Source organism: Lytechinus variegatus, chromosome 14, assembly GCF_018143015.1.
Source record: "Lytechinus variegatus isolate NC3 chromosome 14, Lvar_3.0, whole genome shotgun sequence".
Classification (NCBI taxonomy): Eukaryota; Metazoa; Echinodermata; class Echinoidea; order Temnopleuroida; family Toxopneustidae; genus Lytechinus; species Lytechinus variegatus.
Genome location: NC_054753.1, coordinates 31,530,714 through 31,557,400, shown reverse-complemented (window position 1 = coordinate 31,557,400; position 26,687 = coordinate 31,530,714). Strand labels below are relative to the sequence as shown.

Sequence of the window (26,687 nt, the reverse complement as noted above, 5' to 3'; positions counted from 1 at the left end):
CCAGAAAATAGTATTACAGTTCACTGCATATAGCCCAAAATTTGTGTCAGAATCTTCCACCCATGCATGGGGAATTTACTCATACACTGTATATAGTCTAGTTTTCTCTCTCTTTTCTTTTCAAGGCCTCCATCAATTTCAAGTTCCAAGCTATTAAGATGGCGATCTCTCACATTTCAATTTACGATACTAAACGTATTTTTTATAATTCATATACATATTTCAACACTTTTTAAGTTTAAGAGAAAATTAGCCATGTATAATTCATATCTGACTAAGAACATTACTGTGTTAATCATTCTGTTATTACACTCTAAAAAATGAAGTGCTAATTCAGCTCTTAAAGAGCGTTTATAGTGACAGCACTTCGGAGTGCTGATTTGTCTAGTTCAAATTTGAACGAGAAATATCAGCACTCCGTAGTGCAGTCACTATACACGGTCTTTAAGAGCTGAATTAGCACTTCATTTTTTAGTGTATGTTTATTGATATGAATTGCTGAAAATGATTATATTTGCGTATACTGTGTTATTGAAATGTGGAAATGATCAAATCATGGAACGCCGGAGCCACGAGACCACAGAGGTGGGTTAAGACGAACCCGATCACTTCGACGAACAGATCTTCAACTTCACAAATTATTTTCTTTGTCAGATTGTAGACGAGTTTAGAACAGTAACAAGCCCACTTTCACTCATCTGGATGAATAATAGCAAGATGCTCGTACATCATTATATAGAGATTATTTTCTAAATAAAATCAATAAATTATCTCTAGGTATGTCAATGGAAACAATCATTGATGTTATAATAAAACAAAAGAAAAATGTAATATTACCGATGAAGAATCCATCTCCTTTTCTTTTAATCTCTTTCAAGATCTTCTATGGCAGACGAATACGTGATGAAAAGTATAAAATTCTTTAATTAAGCAGACGATATGATTAAAATCCCAGTTTCTGATCAATACTGCTTTCTGAAAAATATTTTGCGAATATATATATACCGGGGATTGACATGAAAACGTAAACAAATGTTGTCTAATATCGCATCAAATCGAAATTAGGTGAAATTAGAGAAGTGGATACGTGACAGGAAGCGATATTTTTCAAACCCTGTCCAAGTATTTCAATACACTTTCAGTAACAATTATAAAGTTAGCCCGAACAGACTAGGGTAATCATGTTGCATCAACCTTTTAAATTCATATATGATAATGTTGTCTTTGAAAGTCATCAAAATGTGGTAAAAATCTCAATTTAATTAGAGGATTATTTATTTTCAATAGCAGATCAATGATTTCATAAGGGGTAGAAAACTTTGAATTGTCAGTTTGCATTAATAACGTACACTGTCGCTCCAAATGACAAGAAAACAAGCTTGTGATTCCAATATGAATTGTGTTTTACCCTCAACAACATGACAAGCCCAAAAATAGTTAAGTAAAAATTATTCTCTACGTAAAACATTTTACAATTTTATCTTTAAAATATTGGATCGTCATGGTCTAGTGGTTATGACTCTCATCTTTCAATCTAAGAGGCATGGGTTCGAATCCCAGCCATGGCTTTGTTTTCTTCGGCAAGAAATTTACCCACATTGCGCTGCACTAGGCCAAGGTGGGGTGAATGGGTATCCGTTATGATTTATTTTGTTGAATGCTACAGTCAACGTAATTATGATACCTAGTAGGCCTATCAAGGGCCGTAGAGATTCTTCCTTAAAGGGATGGTCCGGGCTGAAAGTATTTATAGCTTAATAAATGGAGTAGAATTCACTGATCAAATGTCAAAAATTTCATCAAAATCGGATAACAAATAAGGAAGTTATTTAATTTCAAAGTTAAGCAATATTTTGTGAAAATAGTCGTCATGAATATTCATTAGGTTTGCTGATGATGTCACATCTCCACTTGTTCTTTTGTATTTTATTACATGAAACTATGTTTATTCAAATTTTTTTCTGCCAAGAACTAGAAAATTGGATTGACAACTGATTTAGTGCAATAGATATTTATTGCTGCAAGTTGTTTCATTATAAGGAAGACATTATTCACACAAGTATGAAATAATGAAAAAGTATCATTTAATGTAATAACATAAGAAAACGGAAAGTGGAGATGTGACATCATCAGCCCACCTTATATGAATATTTATGACGACTGTTTTCACAAAATATTGCTGAACTTTAAACTTCAATAACTTCCTTATTTGTTATCCGGTTTTAATGAAATTTTCGGCATTTTGCTCAGTGAATTCTACTACATGTATTAAGATATAAATATTTTCAGCCCGGACCATCCCTTTAAATCTCCTCTTCTCCAAAGTTATGGTGATATATGATTGCTACCAAGACTCTTGGTAACTATGTACCTTCTCTTTGGCTTTTCAATATTCATTTTTTATTTCAAATTAATGACTCAGCAAGCATTTCTTTTGTCATAATTTCTATAAAACTCATCTTAGGAATTATTAATCGAAACCATGGACATCCTGTTACCTGCTGGGGAAGTTTAACATTGCTTTTTAAAAAGTGAAAGTGATAATACGGCCTGTTTTTTTTAATGATACATGAATTCTTGTTTTTTTCTTATACCACGAAAAATACCACAGTGCTTTTCTTTTACAGAATTTATTTGTAAATAACCTGAATGATGTATTGTCTTGTGACCGTTCAATTCCTTTTTTTTATTCAAAATCTGCTAAATTATAAACTGAAGAAATGATGTACGAGTGGTCAGAATCACTTTCAGTTAATTCTACAATTGTATTTTTTGAATGACAATGCGCATAATTATTATATTAATATTACCATTTCATGCCATATGTTTGGTAGTTTTAATAGTCTGTAAAACAAAAAACAGGTACGACAAATGAAGTCAAACAAAATGAACCAAATTTCTTTGTAATCTAATGTTACTTTAATTGGTTGATACTACTGAAATTAATGGATATTTTCTTAATATAAAAACACGTTTAAAAGACTGTAAGTGATTCGATCATATTCTGATCCAAACTAACATTTCCAATACCTTCAATCATGGACAAAAAATTATTTATTAACAAATATTCTCTACATTATATACTAGCATGTTATTTATCAACAAATATTCTCTACATTATATACTAGTATGTTATCTATTAACAGATATTCTCTACATTATATTCTACTATGTTATATATTAACAAATATTCTCCACATACTGGCACAATATTCGGGGAGGTAGAGGGCAGTCGGCACGGGGTCCACCCACTGATCTGTATATTATCGTATTCAGATCAGTGGGTCCACCCAACACACACATGAAAGGTATCACAGGCCTAAAACATTTCCCATAGACTCGTGTGTTAAAATGGCACTCATAAAAAATCCACGAAAAAAAAGGATGAAATTCGGGGGTCGAATGTTTATTACCAGTGGATAGAACATAATGATAATCCATATCTGACCAGAAAAGGGAACCATCGACCGGCTATTTTTTTTTAGAAATAAATCGGCATTTATAAAGGAATCTCCTGATCGAGGGATCAAAGTCATCACAGGAAACAATAAAATAGCCCTTATCCTTCGGCCAGTCAAAATATAGTTCCAAATTTGCTGATATTTCTTCCCAATTTGGAAAAAGGAAGTTCAGTACCAAAAATATAATATGTAATAGATGGAAAATCATATTCATGCACTTTGTCAGTCAGCCATATCAAAATAAAGAAAAATAGAATGGTTTGGCTCGAATTATGTTGCCTAAGTTCCCAATGTTAATAGGCCCGTGAGACCAACAGCGATTTTTTTTCATCACTACCACTGATCTGAAAATAGTATTAAGATAAGTGGTCATTACTTGCTCACCCAACGCGAGAGGGCAGTGTGAATGACAATAGGATTTATTTAGTCTTACTACGCCTCATGAATAGTCATGGCACCAAATAAAGATAGGATAAGCCCCCCCCCCCCCCACACACACTTTTTTCCAAACCGTATATAAAAACTTAAAAATTATTGTAATTTGTGTATGGTCAGCCTCCCCCCCCCCCCCCCACTTTGAAAACCGTTCCACGGCCCCTGATATATTTGAATCTGAATTGATGTGGTTCCATCAGTAGGCTAATCGTGCAGTAGAGTTCATGGACGTGGGATTGAGTTTCGCCTATTACAAAGATTTTTCAAAGATTCTTTTCAATTAAAATAGAGGCAAGACTCTAAAAAATATGCAAGTCCGAGATTTGTAATCTTATTCAAAGCCTCCAAAATAGCCCGTTTGTTCATCATTCCCACTGCCATCTCGTGTCGGGTGCACAAGTATTGACGTGAAGAGAATCGCCCAAAAACTTTTGATAAATATCACAACCAATGAACTGGTCATAGTTTTTAAAGTTAGTTGTTATCTTTTGGGGTTTTATTCAGTTTTCAGAAGCTCCATTGATTTATCTGTTCATGATGTCAATTACCCGGGGTCAATTCTTTCTGTTCTGCTTTCTTTTAGTAATATCCATATCACTATTTCTTTTCTTAAACCTCCTTCGATGCGTGATGCGTCCTAAATGTACAAAATTCCCCTTCTAGGATAAGTCAACCCTAGCCATACGTTGATTTGAAAAAAAAAATCCAACGAGCATAACACTGAAAATTTCATTAAAATCGAATGTAAGATAAGTTATGACATTTTAAATTTTCGCATAATTTCACAAAACATTTATTATGCACATCCTGTTCGGTATGCAAATGAGGAGACTGATGACGTCATCCACTCACTATTTGTATTTTATGAAATATGAGGTATTTTAATTTTCCTATCGTTGTCAAGTGAAACAAAGATTAATTCCTCCTTGAACATGTGAAATCAGCATTATTTTAATACTATATGATTCAGTCGAGTTGGTCCTTATGCCAAATCTATAAAAAAATGAAATATTGTATAATTCAAACAATAAAAACAAAAGAAATAGTGAGTGAAGGACATCACTGTCTCATTTTGCATGTCACTGAGATGTGCATGTAACTGTTTGTGAAAAATAAGAGAAACTTTATAATGGCATAACTTTCTTATTTTACATCCGATTTTGTATCGTTTTGCTAGTTTGATTTTCTCTATTTATTCAAATCATCATTTTTCTTGACCTGTAAATGTGGGTTTGATTATGTGCAGTTCACGTATTCAGGTATATCATTAACAGTTTGGAATCATTTCTCTCAATTCATTATTTACAGTACACGGATCCCATAGAAGAAGATTCATATTTCACAAAAAGGTGCAATTTCATAATTCATTTCCAGGCACAAAATCAAAATGATTCTCGTTATGATTAATGCATATTTTGCATATCTATGGCTACACAACACATCCAATTAAGATTAAAATTTAAGGAGTAGATGGAGAAACCTCTTTTCCAAATCGAACAAGTCAATTTCGAAATGACTTTCAATAATCCTAACTGTACTACTCTTTATAAAGTGCAATGGTATGTAGCGTAGTTACACTTTTTACTGCAACATTGTGCGTAATAATATTAGACTATTTACATGACAATATACATAATACCATGAATATACAAAGTGATGAAGAAAATTCATAGATTCATGATTAATTTTGAAATGTTCGACTTTCAAACCATCTTTAGGAACTGAGTAGACTAAAACTTACAGTAGCACGACACACCAACAACTACGGTATAACATTGATATTAAAGTCACTCTAAATCTTTAGGAAAGTGTAAGTAATGTCAATTATACTCAAGTATCATTTAAAAATTTTAAAAAATACAGTAGTAATTGGGTATTTTTAGCCGATAGAATTCAAAATTTGCATTTTCAGTCGTTAGAATTGAAATTTGGCACTAACGATTTTTATGGTTAAAAATAGCTCTTTTGGCACTCACATTGTAAATTTAGTAATTTGATGATAATAAGTCACAAACAGAGATTACATCATTAAGATATTCAACTCATTTCCATGTTAGAAGTGGTGTTATATAAGCAAGAATATATAATGCAGAGTTCTTTTTATTGGGCATCTAATGAAGAAGAATATTAATGAAAAAAACCCAGTAAATTCATCAGGTAAATTGCCAATTCGTCTACTGCCAACTCGTCAACTCATCACATGTTCTGCTTTCATTAAGTCTAATGCCATTCCGTATATCAACATTTCGTCCAACAACTATTTGGTCCAATGACTATTTGGTCCAATCATCAATTCGCCTAATCACCATTTCCTCTGTAAACATTTCGTCTCATAACCATTTGCTCTTATATCTATTTCATTTTCATTCACTTTGCACAATTAGCACTTAGTCCAATTACCCCAAATGATAATAATAACTGGATTTATATGGCGATTTTGCCTGAGGATACAAAGCGCTTGCTATATACCCCGGCTTTAGCTCAGCTACCATCACCGGCGTTCAGGGCATTCAAGGAATTCTTCCTACCGGGTACCCATTCACCTCACCTGGGTTGAGTGCTGCACAGTGTGAATAAATTCCTTGCAGAAGGTAAACACGCCATGTCTAGGATTCGAACCCACGACCCTCTGTATGAAAGGCGAGTGTCAGAACTACTATAGCACGAATCGCGCCAACAAAGCTATTGGACCAACTGATTATTAGCCGAAATAGTGAGTGGACGAATTAGACCCTGTGGATAGTATGAAGGTAATGATAGTAGACGAGTTGGCAATAGGAGGAATAGGCATTAGACGAATATAAAATAAGCCTTAAATCTAACAAAAAATAGTTTATATCGTTCACACACAGCAAACACACGATTCGTACAGTGGAATAGCTCGTAACATGCACTATTGAATGATTTTCAATAATTAAATAGGCTTTAAAGGGGAAGTTTACCCTGATAAGTTTGGTTTTAATATACAGCAAAAAATCAGGGGAAGGTTTGTTTAAAAACCTAATAATAACAGAGTTATGAAAATATTACTTTGTTTTACTCATATGCGAGCAGCTTCATGTAGTATAGATTGAATGGAATATAAAGGACTACAATGATTTTCTTACAGAATGGGATATGAAATGATCCACCACACAAATAAATATCACCTTCATTCTTTTTAGGACATTGTTTGGAATTATACATCGCATGAGATATAGAGGAGCTAACATAACAATCATAACTTCATAACCTTCACTAATTTTTTTTTTCTGCTTCTATAAACGCGAACATCAGGGTGACCCTTCCCTTTTACAATGATGAAGGCCGATGCTGTAATTTTGGATACTACACAATTTGGTGTTAAGAAGAACATCTGTAGCGTTCTGTGAGGAGCAGACCCTCGGGTTTTAAATATGCACTAGTTTACACATTAATAGTGTAAAAGTCCGGGGTTAAAGTCACAACGGAATATGTTAATATAACACCATTGGATATTTGACTAAACAAGAAGAAGTGGAGGAGAAGGAAGAGCAAGAGAAATAAAAAAAAGTGAGTCATCAGTTAGTTTTAGTCAATCATTGTAACTTGGTAACTGTGTACATGAATCTAACACTGGTTTGGTGTAGTCCTCTGTGAACATGGTGAACACCATGTGTTGTATTCTTAACACCCTTGTTTTTTGGAGTATGGTGTGTGGACCGGTCCCAAAGCATATCAAAAAAAGAAAAAGCTACAATGATAACATAGTTAGTATGGTAATACACAACAATAAAGACATATTATTATTTAGTTCCCCAGTGCAGTGGGCCTTCTCTCTTGAATGCCTAAAAGGAAATATTGAAGCAAAATCCAAATATGCATATTCGTACTGAACCCGATGCCGATCGTCTCTTCCGCCCGCCTTGGTCAGTCATTCCAGTTTGTTCGGTCCAATAAGATTCATCTCCTGCACATAACCCTCGTATGATTGGTCCATTTGAAAGAGTGACGTAACCGGCTGGGATGACACCTATTCGTTCATAGTTTAGATTTACGATGCGTACTGAAGCTATATCGATTACCTGTAAATGAATAGAACAAAAGTGATGGAAAATAAAACTTATAATAATAATAATGGGAAGAGCGTTTGGGTGTCGATCGGTGTTCATGTGATGTTGTTTTGTTGTTGTTGCTGTTTTTGTTGACTTTATTCTACATATTATGAACATAACAAGTGGAATGCCTCTGGCCGTCTCACCTGCATCACGCGGTTCAATATAGCAGCAGTGCTGACTTTGCATACTACTCTAACTCGCACAAGATGTTCAGTGATACATGGTTACTCTTATGTCCTCTTTTTATGAACTAGACCAATAAACTTACAGAGATATGATGGTTATTCAACAAAAAACCCCAACATGGCCAAAGTTCATTGACCTTACATGACCTTTGACCTTGATCATGTGACCTGAAACTGGAACAGGATGTTCAGTGATACTTGATTACTCTAATGTACAAGTTTCATGAATCAGATCCATAAACTTTCAAAGTTATGATGGTAATTCAACAGATACACCCAATTCGGCTAAAGTTCATTGACCTTTGACCTTGGACATGTGACCTGAAACACGCACAGGATGTTCAGTGATACTTGATTACTCTAATGTCCAAGTTTAACGAACTAGACCAATAAACTTTCAAAGTTATGATGGTAATTCAACAGATACCCCCGATTCGGCCAAAGTTCATTGACCCTAAATGACCTTTGACCTTAATCATGAGACCTGAAACTTGCACAAAATGTTCAGTGATGCTTAATTACTATTATGTCCAAGTTTCATGAATCAGATCCATAAACTTTCAAAGTTATGATGGGAATTCAACAGATATCCCCAAATCGGCCAAAGTTCATTGACCCTAAATGACCTTTGACCTTGATCATGTGACCTGAAACTTGCACAAAATGTTCAGTGATGCTTGATTACTATTATGTCCAAGTTTCATGAATCAGATCCATAAACTTTCAAAGTTATGATGGGAATTCAACAGATATCCCCAATTCGTCCAAAGTTCATTGACCCTAAATGACCTTTGACCTTGGTCATGTGATGTGAAACTCATGCAGGATGTTCATTGATACTTGATTAACCTTATGTCCAAGTTTCATGAACTAGGTCCATATATTTTCTAAGTTATGATGACATTTCAAAAACTTAACCTCAGGTTAAGATTTCGATATTGATTCCTCCAACATGGTCTAAGTTCATTGACCCTAAATGACCTTTGACCTTGGTCATGTGACATGAAACTCTAATAGGATGTTCAGTAATACTTGATTAACCTTATGGCCAAGTTTTATTAACTAGGTCCATATACTTTCTAAGTTATGATGTCATTTCAAAAACTTAACCTCAGGTTAAGATTTGATGTTGACGCCGCCGCCGCCGCCGCCGCCGCCGCCGCCGCCGTCGCCGTCGCCGTCGCCTTCGGAAAAGCGGCGCCTATAGTCTCACTTTGCTTCGCAGGTGAGACAAAAACCAATATTATAGCATCAGAAGAATTAACATGGTATATATATTTTGTGGAGCGTTGTGGCCCAGTGGATTAGTCTTCGGAATTTGAAACAGAGGGTCGTGGGTTCGAATCCCAGCCATGGCGTAATTTCCTTCAGCAAGAAACTGATCTGCATTGTGCTGCACTCAGCCCACGTGGGGTAAATGGGTACCGGTAGGAGGTAATTCCTTAAAAAGCTGTGTGCGCTATGAACGCTTAGCTTAGCCGGGTAACATATGTGCGCAATATAAATACCCTATATTATTATTGTAAATCAGACATGGCATCATTCGAAGAGTTTTGTTCCAAAAGGGGCTAAATCCACTTTTAGTATTTTTCTGTTGGAAATCAAACACGAAACACATAAATATGGCTACCAGAATGCATGTCACATCTTTTCTGATGTTGATCCATTGAAATTTACAAAAAGGAAAAAAATATCTTTTCTAAGGACGGTGAATTTTCGATATCTAATTCCAAAAGGAGCTAAATCCAATCCAAGAATATTTACAAAAATAATTATTATAAAATTTTCATCAAAATTTGCACTGATCGTGCAAACTTCTATCCACAACGTGTTACCCAAAAATTAAATGCATAACTTTAATTAGCTTCTTTGGGAAAAAAACTGTTTTGGATTTTGCTCCTTTTCGAGTAAAAAAAACTCAAATTTGCAATCAAGTTTTACCAAACTTTATCCCCCCCAAAAAAAAAAATGCGACATGTAGCTTTTGATTCTCACGTCGAAGATACATTTATATTTGTATTTAAAAAAATCAATTTGGGTCAGTCTACAGGATCCAAAAAATATTAAGTCTTATTATGAACCGCTGTGTTGGCTCAGTCGGTAGAGCGTCCGTCTCACAACCGGGAGGTCGGGGTTCAAACCCCGGTCGCGTCAGACCAACAGACGTTAAAAGATGGGAGTTGCTGCTACCTTGTTTGGCGTTCAACGATTAAAGGGATAGAGCCTCGTCGATCTGGCGCTGCACAGTGGCTGCCGGGCCCACGATCAATTGGGCAAAGCAAATTTTCGGAGTATATCATTTCATGTCTATTTCGAACAATAAATTATGGATTTGGATTTAGATTTGGATTTTGGAAAGGACAATAAAATGAATCGATTTCATAAAGAAATGCTAAAATATTACAGTTGTCGGTATTCAAAGACTGTACATAAACGAGTATGTGATAGTTTGCCTCTATCCTGGAATATTTTTCTTTCCTTTGCACGTTTAGTCAATTGAAGTAAAACGGATAAATTCAAGCATTTTTTAACAATTTTGCCAACCAAATTAAAATTTCAACACTTAGTAAGCACAATTTTACTCTTTCTTGTGCGAGCTGGATCTGAGGATATACTGAATCTGAACACAAGTTTATATCAGACATCTCCAGCATTTTATTAATGATTTTTATTATTTAAAGTGGGTTTACATTTCTTTTTACATTTAATATTTGTTTCTCTACACCTTTTCCAAGCTTGACATTGATTAACAAGATGAAAATCATGCCTAAGCCATTTCATGTAAATCACAGCTCAGCGTCAAGCAAATATCGTCACGATGGCCTCGGTGTGTGGGAGTGGGGTGGGGCACAATGCACACTTCGAAGTGTTTTTGGCAAGGAAACAAGTTTAAAAAGGTAAACAACATCTTCAAATCAATTTTACTAGCTAAATTCCATGTGTTCTTCATGATTAAGGTCTACTTTTATTCGCATAACTATTTCAAAGTTCTGCGCAAATTATTTTTCGCTAACTTTTCAAAAGTAAGTGGTGCTCACTCAAGCGGAAATATTTTTCGACTGTTATATCGTCATTTGCTTAAATGGATCTGTACCAATGTTAACATGTGGAAAATCTTAAGGATAATACCAATGTATAATTTTACAGGATTTTTTTTTATTTAATTGATACTTTGATAATTCGTAGTCATCCATTCCGCTCATAATATGATTAATATATGTTTGGTTTTGTCATATTTTCAAGCACTTTGCTTACACTGGCAATCCATTATCTGCAACTGATTGTATGTTTATTGATATACCACAGCTCTTCCGAGAGAATTCCACTGATTGCCTGTGCGTCAAAGAATTTTATTCAAAATTCTTTTAATTGCATATATATCATTAATCAGCCAAGCCCCACATTACAAAACAGAATTACTCAAACTTAAACATAGTCGAAGCTAGTCGAAGATAAATTCCCGGGGGGGCCACTTCCATTCACGAGTGGATACCATGCGCGACCATGGGGTCTCGAAAAGCACCCTAAACACGTAATTTCCATATTCTGAAAATGCACCCCTTAACAAGTATTGGCGTGTCAAACCCTACCCTTAACAAGTATTGGAAACAAATCGATGCTCTTGGCAAATATTCCCTGAAATGAACCCCTCAACAAGTACAGGAATGTTTTATTGTTACGGGTCCTTTGGTTGTCGGCTTTACCTTATTTGGTTTAGTACGACCCCACCTTCTACACCTAGCGCAAATAGGACTCTAAACACGTAGTGTTGGGGCAAAAAGGACATCCTTTATAAGATATTTTAATTTTGATTTATCATCCCCGCAAATTCGATCCTAAACACGTAATTTTCCTAGCGAAATAGATACCCTTTTTTCATTATTTTTGTGTTTTTGACACCCTTTTCACGTTACGTACGTAACGTGCCCTATCGTGAAAAGGACATCCTTTTTACGTGTTTTTTTGGTCGCGCATGGTATCCACTCGTCAATGTAAGTGGCCCCCCGGGGATAAATTATTGCTCCAGATCCCCTTTCACAAAATAAAAGTCACACTCGGCGATCGCGCATTTGCACTTGCTGCCCCCAATAGTCTGATCATGACTATTTTGTACTCATTCCTTATTCATGATGATACTTGTCATAATGTTCCATTAGAGTACATAGGCCACCTCCCTATCTGATATATCAGGATATATACCCCCGTGATCGAGACCCATGCAAGGGTTTCACCACAATTTGTGTGGGGGTAAAAAAAGGGGGGGGGGGTAACCAATGAAGTCATTCTTTTTCACATTTCATCATGATAGTGGTATTACAGTGTTACTTTGTGCCAAGATCTCTCTTTTTTATTCTATTTTCCCTCCCATTTTCCCCCAACTTCTTTCATCATCATGGCTGCGCCCCTTAGGTCAATGTTTATTGAGATTGGTAATAATAGTGTATAGTCAAAAGGCTGTTAAAAGTGCCTATAGTATAGTTGTTGAAACAGTATTAAGAAATGTAAAAAATCTTAAACTGCTACTACTACAACTACTACAGCTTAATTTTTAATATTCAATCCTTAATGAAATAAACATAGTTATCTAAATTATTAAAAACAAGCACTGTAAGATTCATATAATAAACAGCGTGTGTTGCATAACAATTTAAACAGCATTTTACTGTGAAGTAGTACTAAGAGTAGTAGAAGTAGTAGTAGTAGTATAATAGTAGTAGTAGTAGTAGTAGTAGTAGAAGTTGTAGTAGTAGAAGTTGTAGTAGTAGTAGTAGTAGTAGTAGTAGTAGTAGTAGTAGTAGTAGTAGTAGAAGTTGTAGTAGTACAAGAAGTAGTAGTAGTAGTAGTAGTAGTACACGTAGTAGTAGTAGTAGTAGTAGTAGTAGTAGTAGTAGTAGTAGTAGTAGAAGTAGTAGTAGTAGTAGTGGTGGTGGTGGTGGTGGTGGTGGCAACTCTATTGGCATTTGAAGAGCCAATTGGCGACTACAGCCATAGATGCTACTTTGCTACATCATGTTTAAATGCTGAGTGTTAAATGTCCCTAGAGAGTGGAGAACGTGCAGATATTGTGTGTGGGTAAGCCATAATTTGATGACCTGGGTATAATGTATCTCTAAAGCGCTGATAAATGAAATTCGTATTAAGTGCTAGTTTAAAAAAGATGAATGTTTTAAAAGGATGTAACCATTCTTACCTCTTGATCTGTTCTCATATAACCAGTGATTCTATCTGCCATGTTCATCATATCTCCATGCAGTGATGAAGCCAAACATACACCTTGTACTTCAATCATTACTATGGCCTGTTTAGAAATTAGAAGGAGAAGAAGAAGAAGAAGAAAAAGAAGAAAAAGAAGGAGAAGAAAAGGAAAAAGAAGAAAAAGAAGGAGAAGAAAAAGAAGAAGAAAATGAAGAAGAAGAAGAAGAAAAAGAAGAAGAAAAAGAAGAAGGAAAAAAAAGAAGAAGTAGAAGAAGAAAAAAAGAAGAAGAAGAAGAAAAAAAGAAGAAGAAGAAGAAGAAGAAAAAGAAGAAAAAAAAGAAGAAGAAGTAGAAGAAAAAAAAAGAAGAAGTAGAAGAAAAAAAGAAGAAGTAGAAGAAAAAAAAGAAGAAGAAGAAGAAGGAAAAAAAGAAGAAGAAGAAGAAAAAAAGACGAAAAAGAAGAAGAAGAAGTAGAAGACGAATAAGGAGGAGAAAAAAACAAGAAAATGAAGAGAAGGAAGAGGTAGAGAGAGACAACAAAAATATATTCATGTTATCAGTTTATTTTATTTATAACCTTATATTGTCAATCATTATAACTGGTGTGGACATTTTGTGTGGTATCGTCCTGAGACAATAAAAATGAATTTAGTTCTATTCAACCATCTGTACTTTTGACAACGAGCTTCCACTTATTGTGTATAATATTGATAATTAGAATCAAGCTTTTGTTCAATTATGATTTCTAGCTAATCAACAAATTGTACTTTCGGAATCGAATCTTCAAGTGCATTGTTGAGAAGAAATGCGATGTGTACAGATTAAATTCGTTTACTTCCTGATAATAAATCTTAATATCTTAAAAATAGACCTTGCAATCACTGAATGAAATATCCTTCTACTAGTCTGAAACATTGCAAATTTGCTTTCTCTTAAAAATAAAAATCTGCGACCAGCAGATAAATGAGGCCAATCTTAGTGAACAATATTCACAAATTTATTTACAAGCATGATATTCCACACCAACAAGGTACTAAAGATAGTATGCTTTCCAAAAGCAAATCAATTTGAAAAAATTAGATACTAACTTATTACATGAAAATCTGTATGCAAATCTACCAAGAAAAGGTCCGTACTTTCAAATTTGGCTAAATTTTGTGCTTGTTTTATATCTCATTTAAATCATTGATGTTACATATCTTGTTATTGCATTTTTTTTGTTATCCATGCATTCATTTTATCTGTATTAGTATTTTATTTTATTTTTTTTTTTGGAAAAACCAACAACCTTGTTTTCAGGGTGTGCCAGATTTTGATTTCTCCCCCTTGTATATAATATGATTTTTATACTATAGTACTATTGCTATATAATTTTATGATAATTTATCATTATTAAATCATTGTAATTATTACTATCATTACTATTGTCATTATTATTGTTATTATCATTATCATGATGATGATGATGATTATTATCAGTATTTTTATTATTAATATTATTATTTTTTTTATCATTATTATTATTATCACTATTATTATTATTATTATTATTATTATTATTATAAGCAACGCATTTGTTATACTTATTACTGTTTTTACTATCATAATCTTTATCATTCTTTTTATTGCCATTATTATTTTAAAGTGTTATGTTGTAACTTTTCATTGTACTCTGATACCCCGAGAGGGTCTTGAGTCTCAATAAACTTTTAAACTTTTCAAACTTTCAAACCTATAATTGCTCGCTGCGCTGCCCGCCGCATACTACACAATGTGACTACGACGCGATTTTTTTTTTAACAAATCGCATATTTTAAGTTACAAAAAGTAAAAGTATCTAATGTCAAATTCGATTTAATACTATGAATACTAAAATCATGATTTAAGTTTGCTGTAAGCATTTGGGTCGAAGCAAAATCAAAATCATATTGGAGTAGTGTGTGCGAAGCGCTTTGTCACCGAAATGAAAAGGCCCTATCAAATGACTTTGGATCGATGGATGGATGGATAGATGGATGGATGGATAGATGGATGGATGGATGGATGGATGGATGGATAGATGGACGGATGGACGGATGGATGGATGGACGGATGGACGGATGGATGGACGGATGGACGGATGGATGGATGGATCCACTCTCATGCGAACGCTGCGATTGGCCCTTATTTCGTATAACTGATCACGATTTCTTTTTTTTAACCGTTAAAATTCTTCTAAGATCAATACGATTGCAAAGATTGATCTGATATGACCTGATACGATCAATATGATTGCAAAGATTGATCTGATATTTTTTGTTTTGTAGTTATCTTTATTATTCATTCAAATAAATGTCATACATACATAATCAAGAAAATATAGAACAAAATGATAATTGCAGCAGTGCAATACACAAATTAAAGGGGTGGTCCAGGCTGAATATATTTATAGCTTAATGAATAGAGTAGAATTCAGTGACCAAAGCGCTGAAAATTTCGTCAAAATCGGATAACAAATAATAAAGTTATTGAAGTTTAAAGTTTAGCAATATTTTGTGAAAACAGTCGTCATGAATATTCATTAGGCGAGCTGATGATGTCACATCTCCACTTTCCGTTTTCTTATGTTATTACATAAAATCATATTTTTTTCATTATTTCATACTTGTGTGAATAATATGTCTCCCTTATAATGAAATAAGTTGCAGCAATAAATATCCAATGCACTAAATCAGTTGTCAATCCAATTTTTCTAGTTCTTGGAGGAAAATATTTGAATAAACCTAATTTCACATAATAAAATACAAAAGAACAAGTGGAGATGTGACATCATCAGCCCACCTAATGAATATTCATGACGACCGTTTTTACAAAATATTACTAAACTTTAAAATTCAATAACTTCGCTATTTGTTGTCCGATTTTGACGAAATTTTCGGCATTTTGCTCAGTGAATTCTACTCTATTCATTAAGCTGTAAATACTTTCAGCCTGGACCATCCCTTTAAGTAACAGTGTAACTAACATGGTGACACGACATTTGGTCCTGCGACAATTGCTCCGGTCTTAATATCTTAGAAGGCTTAGGGTTAGGATTGTAATAGAGTTTTTGGTTCAGAATGATGTAAATATTATGATTAGGGTTTATTTAGTTTTAGAGGTTATGTTTTATGTTTCGCTTAATGTGCAGATTCTCCATCAGAGCAATTGTCGCCGGAGCAAATGTCATGGAACCAATAAACGTAGCAGGCAAATTGTATCAGAAGAGAGACATAATCCGAAATCATACAAAAATACATATCAACATTTTATGTATGCAGCTAAAGCAAATAATAAAACAAAGACGTAACAACAACTACGCAAACGGAAAGAATAAATGTATATGAGTATCTCCCATCCCATGAGCCCCCCCCCCCCTGATACGATCAATACGATGGCAAAGACTGATCTGATATGACCTGATACGATCAAAACGATTGTAATGACTGATCTGATATGAACTGATACGATCAATATGATTGCAAAGATTGATCTGATATGACCTGATACGATCAATACGATTGCAAAGATTGATCTGATATGACCTGATACGATCAATACGATTGCAAGGACTGATCTGATATGAACTGATACGATCAATACGATTGCAAGGACTGATCTGATATGAACTGATACGATCAATACGATTGCAAGGACTGATCTGATATGAACTGATACGATCAATACGATTGCAAGGACTGATCTGATATGACCTGATACGATCAATACGATTGCAAAGACTGATCTGATATGAACTGATACGATCAATACGATTGTAATGACTGATCTGATATGAACTGATACGATCAATACGATTGCAAAGATTGATCTGATATGAACTGATACGATCAATATGATTGCAAAGATTGATCTGATATGACCTGATACGATCAATACGATTGCAAGGACTGATCTGATATGAACTGATACGATCAATACGATTGCAAGGACTGATCTGATATGAACTGATACGATCAATACGATTGCAAGGACTGATCTGATATGAACTGATACGATCAATACGTTTGTAATGACTGATCTGATATGAACTGATACGATCAATACGATTGCAAGGACTGATCTGATATGAACTGATACGATCAATACGATTGCAAGGACTGATCTGATATGACCTGATACGATCAATACGATTGCAAGGACTGATCTGATATGAACTGATACGATCAATACGATTGTAATGACTGATCTGATATGAACTGATACGATCAATACGATTGCAAAGATTGATCTGATATGAACTGATACGATCAATATGATTGCAAAGATTGATCTGATATGACCTGATACGATCAATACGATTGCAAGGACTGATCTGATATGAACTGATACGATCAATACGATTGCAAGGACTGATCTGATATGAACTGATACGATCAATACGATTGCAAGGACTGATCTGATATGAACTGATACGATCAATACGTTTGTAATGACTGATCTGATATGAACTGATACGATCAATACGATTGCAAGGACTGATCTGATATGAACTGATACGATCAATACGATTGCAAGGACTGATCTGATATGAACTGATACGATCAATACGATTGCAAGGACTGATCTGATATGAACTGATACGATCAATACGATTGCAAGGACTGATCTGATATGAACTGATACGATCAATACGATTGCAAAGACTGATCTGATATGAACTGATACGATCAATACGATTGCAAAGACTGATCTGATATGAACTGATACGATCAATACGATTGTAATGACTGATCTGATATGACCTGATACGATCAAAACGATTGTAATGACTGATCTGATATGAACTGATACGATCAAAACGATTGTAATGACTGATCTGATATGACCTGATATGATCAAAACGATTGTAATGACTGATCTGATATGACCTGATACGATCAAAACGATTGTAATGACTGATCTGATATGACCTGATACGATCAATACGATTGTAATGACTGATCTGATATGACCTGATACGATCAAAACGATTGTAATGACTGATCTGATATGACCTGATACGATCAATACGATTGTAATGACTGATCTGATATGACCTGATACGATCAAAACGATTGTAATGACTGATCTGATATGACCTGATATGATCAATACGATTGTAATGACTGATCTGATATGACCTGATATGATCAATACGATTATAAGGACTGATCTGATATGACCTGATACGATTACTCCACGATTAAGTCACCAATAATCGTGGTACAAAGTCGTGACAGCGTGAATTAGGTATTAGATGTTGCAATGTTCAAATTAAAAGCTAATACTCTTTCTTTGAAATTCAATTCGCAACGGATATTGGTGTGCGCTGGGCTGTACACATATGGTCCAAGCCCCCCTCTCCCTCCCCCTCCTCTTTCTCTCTCTTTCCCTCTTTCTCCTTACCCTGTCATAGTCGATGACGACGTTAGCCCGACTGAAACCACTGATATTAGCCGTTTCTACAAGAATTGTATTAGAGTCGTAGTTGTATCGCATCATCTGTTTGCCAACCTCCCTGCCACTATCCATCATTTCTATGTTCATTGCCTTAAAAAGGGGGAAAGAAGTGCAAAAATTCCATGGTTAATCTCGTTACATTTAAAGGAACATTGACTTCTACAAGCTATGAATAATCATCATTGAATCAATGAATTTATTACAACATGGACATCTGCCAATATTCTTGCTCGAAAGTAATACAAAACAAATATACAAAATTATACAAAACAAATATACGATTTGAGGAACACAAGCAAATAAACAAAAACATAATAACAGTATTTCATCAAAACTGAAGTGTACTTTCAGTAAATATCTTATGGCATAAATAATCAAAAAGAGGGATAAGCATGCAGGGTCGGAGAAAGAGACAAAGAAATAGAGACTGTGTAAGTGAGAGAGAGGAAAGAGAGAGATAGGGAGCAAATAAAGGATAAAGAGAGAGGATATAAAGAAAATATACGAAAACAAAATATCGTCAATCATGATTCAATATTACATAAAAACACGAATATCTCATATAAAACACAAATAGAGGTTGTATAATATAGAGTCGACATAGAAATCCAAGGGCTGGCCAGGGGTGCACGTATACACTCTACCGCTGAGGCAGAGGAGTTCGCTGGCAAGTAAAATGAAATTTGCACCCCTTCGTCTGCTTTCTACAGCTCATTTTCCAAACTTAAGTTCCACCATCCCAAAATGTGCATCCCCATACCACTTAAGTTCCCCAGGTTGTGCATCTCATCATGCTCAAACCAGTCGACGCCCCTAAAATCATTTGTTTGACAATAGAAATATGAAGAAAATATGTATTTATGTATTCCATGCATAACTCATGTGTACATCATGTTTAGACAAGTTAAGTTTTACGAACAATTTTTAAGTAAAAAAATATTTCGATTTGTTGTATGCGCCAAAGTGTTTTGATTGCTCAATACATTGGACAGCATAAAATGACAAAATCTTAAATTTAGAGTTGCCTCTATCTGAGGTATTAAAATAAAGAATGTGTTCGAGTTTTGTGCAATAGTGGGGCAAACATTATTGGTAAAAAAAAATTGGGAGAACAATTTTTTAACGCAAGAGACAGGAAATGTGGTTACGTTACATTTTGACCTTTATTGCAGCCATATTCTTTGGAATATGTAAATATGTTAATATTTACTATTTATCGAAAAGGATAGTGAATATTATTATAATGAAAGTGACGTTTGAAATTTCATGACATTTAGCTGATGTGACAGTACCTTCGGTTTTACATGACAGTCTATACAAGCACTCCATACTCATGGTGGTCGTCTATGATGCTCCAAGCTTTTATTATTATTATTCTTTGCAAATGTAAAAAGATTGAAAGAGAAAATAAATGAATTGAATTGAATTGAATTCTTATTTTTATCTGTAAATCGCATGGGTCATGTCTTACATCAACTATTAGGGTATTATGGAGACGTACATGACGGGGTCAGTAAATTCTGGGGGGCAATTAAATTATGAGGTTCATGACCCGGACCTCGCCGACTTTCTTGTTTACTCTGTTTTCTGTCTTCCCTTTCCCACTATACTTTAAAAACATATCCCCCCCTTTGAGACTTACCATACTGCTTTCCATTGCTTTCTCTTGATCTCTCCCTCCAACTGTTATGCACTGATTCGCCATACCCCCATAATCTCCACGAGAAAGGATGACCGCTGAGATGATTACGCCAATGGCGATAATGATAGCAACAATAATCGATGCTACAGCACGAATCTTGACCTGGTTTTAAAGAATAATCAATTTTGATAATGTAAACGGAATAAGGGAGACATGCATGAAGAACATAGGGTGCATCTTGAAATACATAATAAATAACACCCGGTGGAAGTTACATAACGGATTGAGGAAATGTGAGCAACTATCAGACGCCGTAACGCCACCTTAACGCCGCATTCGCTTCGCCATAACGCCGTCAAAGCGGAGCAGTGTAGGCCTACGCCGCAATTTCAATTGTCAGTTGTCATATTATAATATACGCCGCAATTTCAATTGTCATATTATGCATAAATTCATAATCTTATGAAATTTAAAGATTGCGGCGTGGGCCTAAATTGCTCCGCTTTGACGGCGTTATGGCAAAGCGAATGCGGCGTTAAGGCGTCTAACGGTGATGTCATGAAACATTGCGACGTAATGACGTCATAGTTCGACAATTGTGGTCAACATGTCGAAGCAATATAAAGTGGTGATGCCATTGTTACATTTTCATTTGCAAGCTAAACGACTCCAAGTTAACATGAATGCTCTCTCAAACTGCTTCGCTTGTTCCCTGTGCGACAAGACGTATAGTCGCAGATTTGATGTGAAGAGGCACAAACAAACTGCGCATCGAGAAATGGAAACCGATGAGGAACCAAATGAGACTGGATCTGAGAATGGAGAATCCAGTTATGATGACACCATCCAAGAGGATGATTCTGAAATGCCTGAATCAGAAAGCGATGAAGACAATGGAGATCCAGAAGTCAACTTGGCTTACCAAGAATGGTTCAAACAAGCACTAGCAGCAACAGATGAGAAATGAAAAATACGTAAATATATCTCAAGGGGTATGAGTGAGGAAGAAGCTCGAGAGAATGCTCACACAAAAATTTTATGGGCAGTCAAACGAATCTTCTTCAACCACTACTCTTACTTCTTGCGACATAACATGTATCTTGAATAGGATGACACCAATCAGGACATTCTGTCTGATATCATTTAGGAAAGATTGGAGAATGGCATGGATATTCGGAAAGCAATTGAACGGGTGTTGGCTAGACCAACAAAATTTGATGTCCTATTTCAATACCAGGAAGACGAGGAGGATGAAAAAGAAATGGAAGGGGCTGAAAAGAGCGATAATTAGTGCACATTATTATGCACATTAAACTTTGTACAAATAGTAAAGTTGTGTATGATCATGTTCAAATTTGTCCTTTGTCCCTGTTGACAAGTTCCAGGAGAGTAATTATGAAGATGTACTTCTGGAGCAGTTACATTAGATACCTACTGATTTGAAATCTACATTGTTTGTTGAGAACTGTTTTATACTTTAATTAAATGATATTTATTGATATAAAATACATTTTTGCAAGGAGGCGCGATAGCTCAGTCGGTAGAGCGGGGGTTTTGGATTCCGGTGACCCGGGTTCGATTCCCAAGTGGTGCGCTAGTCCCCTTTGGTAAGGCATTTATCCTCATTACCAGGTCCCTCGGAGAGGACCTTAAGCCGTCGGTCCCCTGGTTGCTTGCTCACAGGCATTCGTGCTTTCTAATCAGTCAGGTAAAACCTCGGTATGACATGACATGACATATGACATGACATGAGATGTTGTTCATGACTGCCATTTATAGCAGCAACACTGTATGGATTAACCCCGCCTACATTCGTAATTCCGAAGCTTCGTTATTCCGAAGGTTCGGATATTCCGAAGGTTCGTAATTCCGAAGGTTCCTTAATCCGAAAACGATATAAGGTTCGTAATTCCGAAGGTTCGTTAGTCCGAAAACGAAATGAGGTTCATTATTCCGAAGGTTCGTCAGTCCGAAAACGAAATGAGATTGATAATTCCGAAGGTTCGTCAGTCCGAAAACGAAATAAGGTTCATAATTCCGAAGGTTCGTCAGTCCGAAAACGAAATGAGGTTCGTAATTCCGAAGGTTCGTCAATCCGAAAACGAAATGAGGTTCGTTATTCCGAAGGTTCGTTAATCCAAAAAAACGAAATAAGGTTCGTTAATCCGAAAATTAGATAAGGTTCGTATTTCAGAAAATGAAATTAATTCATTTTGGTAACAAAAACGGTGTTGTTATTACTAGAAAACACGATATTATGCAATAATAGTTGTGGCCAAAGCATGCATTGAATTAGGAATAGGTGCCCGTATCAAGCATAGGCTTCATTTCGATTTTATCTGAGCAATTGCTGCCTAAGCAAATGGTTTAATGATACAGGGGGTTAAGTGTGTTGGTCGCGTGAGATTAACGTCCAGATAATAGGATTTGTATTGGAGGGGTTGTCATTTTTAATAAATAATAACAGCATCTGCTGGTAATAAAAATGAAAATAATACTAATGATGAACATAATAATCCAAACGATGATCATAATTAAAAATGGTAAAAGAATATGAATGTTAATAAAATTTTATTGATCGTTACCTAGTGTTGACAATGTTAATGACGATAAAAATGATAACAGTTTAACATTTAATGTTCTTTTTTTTATTATAATCCTTGTGGAATTTAAAAATGGAATGCATTTCAATTCGTATCCACCGAACAGTAGGCCTATGTGTGTGTGTATGTGTATAGCCAATTACCCATCTTTTTCATGATTCACAAGACATTAATAGAGTAACCCTTTCTCAGGTCTGAAATCTCTTTTTATTTTCCGCTCGCGCGTCGCGCTCGAATCAATTGTTACTTATTTACTTATCCCGTTCGTGATTACGAAAACTGCTCAGAATGTCAATTTTAGGTCGGAATGCAAAGTTAAATCGTACTCGCATTGTTTAATTGTTGAAACAAGGGGTGGTGGAACGGGGGGGTGAGTGCCCACCCCCCCCAAAAAAAAAAAAAAACATCCTCGTAGGAAAAAGTGCCCTTTTTTCGAAATGAAATGTGCCCTTTTTCAAAATGAAATACTCTTTTTAAAGTATACATTTTAGATTAGTTTTCAGGCTGGAATATTACAAATTTTCAGTTCGTGCTTCGCACTCTCAATTATTCGATTGGTGAAATATGTATCCTAAAGAGGTCACTAAATGCAGTCCTTAACAGGTTCATTTTCTGGTCAGTATATTTAAGCTCGTGTTTATTCTTTAGTTAGATGCACATCTTTTTGATGACAGCAGAAACCTGCTCAGATTTTGTTTTCATTTCTTATTGAAATGACCTAAAGTTTTAGCTTGTGATTCACATACCTCGCAATAATGCCATTTAAAAATAATTGACTTCAGCTTTGAATTTTTTTACCAAACCACTCGCTCATTATACTCTCTCGCGAAAAAATAATGCCTAAATATACATCTTTTGATAATCAGAAGTCGCCTAAAAAATGCTTTTCTCTACTTAATTACTATAAACACACAATGACTTCACGTTGAAGTTGAAAATATCACCAAAGTGCCCATTTTGGCGTATGAGTTTCATTTTTGGCTTTGCCCCCAAACGAAAATTCGTTCGGCCACCCTTGCCTTCCCATCCTCATAACAATTGAACAGTAACGGTGTTTCGGATTAACGCCACAAATGTTCGGATTAACGAACCATAGTTCGTTTTCGGATTAACGAACATCGAGGTATAGGCAATTTACGTGTCATTATCGGAATGACGAGCTTTCGGAATAAAGAACCTTCGGAATTACGAAGTGTAACCGACTAACCCAACCTCCTTCGTATGCCAAGGGATGTGGCTTCCTTATGATCTAATTCCTCCATGTATTTCCTCTGGCAGATATCCTCTACCAACCCTAATACCGAACCCCCTTCATTCACCACGGGATGTGGCTTCCTTGTGATCTGAGCCACCCCATCTCTCATTGGCTTCCTGATAATGACCTTTATCTTGTTCATATTTCCTCAATCCGTTAGGTAACTTCCGGATGTTATTTCTTATGTATTCAAGAAAAGTGATCTATACTGCACCCTATATTCTTCTCCTACAAAAACTAACATATATACGTAATATCCTCTTCTTTTTAGGCGTATAATAACAAGGAGACAAGAAATGAGATTGATACCCCATTTAATATACCTACAACAGATTCTACATTTGAAATATTAATTCCAAGTCCAACTAATTATCTTCATCGTACCCTTTTCCTACTTACGTAACTGTCTATAGAAGATAGAAAGTTACGTAACTCAGCAGGGAATCGCACCCATGTCCTGAATTTCACATGAATTGTTTATACTCTCAATTATGAGCTACCCTTTTCAAATACGGTTAAAAAATATGTTTAGAAAATATCTATGATTATATCAGAAACAAGAAAAATACTAAAGTCATGAGTATCTGAATGAAAATTTCACGAATGATAAAGAAATAAACAAACACGATTATTTTTGTATGTTAGAAACATTGGAACCAAAAAAAGAAATCAAATTTACTTCAATCAATTTCTATCAACGAATTTTGAGAAAAACGACATCAAAGCAACAGTGATTCTGCAATGAATGACGGATGACTGAAGCCAGTGCGTTGTGTGTAAACGTGTCTCCCATGTTTCATAGATGCAGGCTATGTTACAATGGAAAACACACCGTCCCTCGGATAGGACGTTAAATGGAGGCCCCGTGTAGAGGACAGTCACCACCTTTGCACGTTAGGAACCCACTGCACTATTCGTATAAGAGTAGGGGGAAACCCTGGTGAAATGGTCCACCTGCATTACCCCCAAATCAGTTATATCGGGAGGAAAGACTTGCGGGTCATAGCGATTCAGTTCGCTTTTCGCCTCCCAGGCACAGGTGACGCCAAACAAATGATAATAACAATAATAATAATAAATAATAATAAAAGAGAAATTCGATATTACCGATGAAGAATCCATCTCCTTTTCCATTAATCTCTTTCTGCGCTGGCAATACAAATGGATTTGAAGAAAAAGTCCAAACTTCTTTGAAATTAATAAGGCGACGAGGTATGATGACTGGTTTAGTTCCTGATCCGATAATGTTTTCTGTAGTATTTTTCGCGGTTATTTATGCAAGAAGGGTTGACTGATTTCACCCACTCTAAACTTGACATCATAAACACAAAGGGGCGCTGGTTTCGCTTCAAGTGGAAAATCGACTCAACAAAAGCAACAGAAAGTGATGAATTCAAACGCTAGTCGAATATTTCATTTTCATTCTCATTTGCAATATTAAAGTGTCAAATATTCAAGTAATTCCGGGTAATTAATTTAGGCCTAACAATTTGAAATATGGGAGTTAAAGGAATGGGGTGAAGGCTTCGATAATTTTCAGCCATATCATATTTGGGCAACCATGTATTACATCGATTACATAATTGAGCTTTCTAATGCATAACGCTAATGAATAATGCCCCATTCACATTTTCCCTATGTTTTTATTATAACCACAAGCTGTACAAATACTGTTAAAGCGTCTGTGTTTTATTCGCCGTACAGCCGCTGTAGGGGAAATGTGACTGCGCCAAAAGGTGGGTGGTACTATTGAATAAAAAGTTAAAGAAAGAGAGCATTGTATTTGATTAGATGATACAGAACGGGAGATTAAGAAAGTCGAAATTTTGCCATCATATGGCAGTGTATCATATTGCCGGACACCTTTATTTCAGTGCTTTAAAAATGACAACTAGAGGAAATACAATCAATAAAAATTATCACTTGCTATTCCAAATATTCTGAAAATTATGAATATGATGAAATCATTTGATATTTTTCAATCGTTTTCTTTGCCTCGCACTTGCCGCATACCCCTCCGCGAAAAACAATTATATTCGTGCGTGACAAATTCACTGGCGTAAATCCGTGTTGATGGGTGGGGGGATGGCTAAAATATTTTGGCATTTTTTGCAATCATGTATTTAGATATGCAAGGAATTGTCATTGATATGTCCACAGTGGTGTACCGTGGGTCACGGCATTGTTGGGGCACCAGCAAAATTTTTGAATCACTGAGTGAGCGCGCGAAGGGCGCTCATTTGACAGTTATACTGACCTAAATTAGAAATTTTAAGGACAATGTCATTAAACGGATATGTATCTCACTGATCAAATAATGCGAGCGCGAAGCTCGAGCTGAATTTTTTTTAAATTCA

At 35.4% G+C, this 26,687-nt stretch overlaps 1 protein-coding gene across 1 annotated transcript; it reads right to left on the bottom strand.

Moving 5' to 3' along the window:
• Positions 1–7,455: 7,455 nt before the first annotated feature.
• On the bottom strand, positions 7,456–25,606 carry LOC121427545. Its single transcript, XM_041623992.1, has 5 exons — positions 25,438–25,606; positions 20,473–20,634; positions 18,777–18,920; positions 13,349–13,456; positions 7,456–7,939 (listed from the first exon to the last, which is right to left on the bottom strand). Exons 1-5 carry the CDS (start codon positions 25,462–25,464, stop codon positions 7,703–7,705), a joined length of 678 nt encoding a protein of 225 aa, XP_041479926.1. The 5' UTR covers positions 25,465–25,606; the 3' UTR covers positions 7,456–7,702.
• Between the last annotated feature and the right edge of the window lie 1,081 nt (positions 25,607–26,687).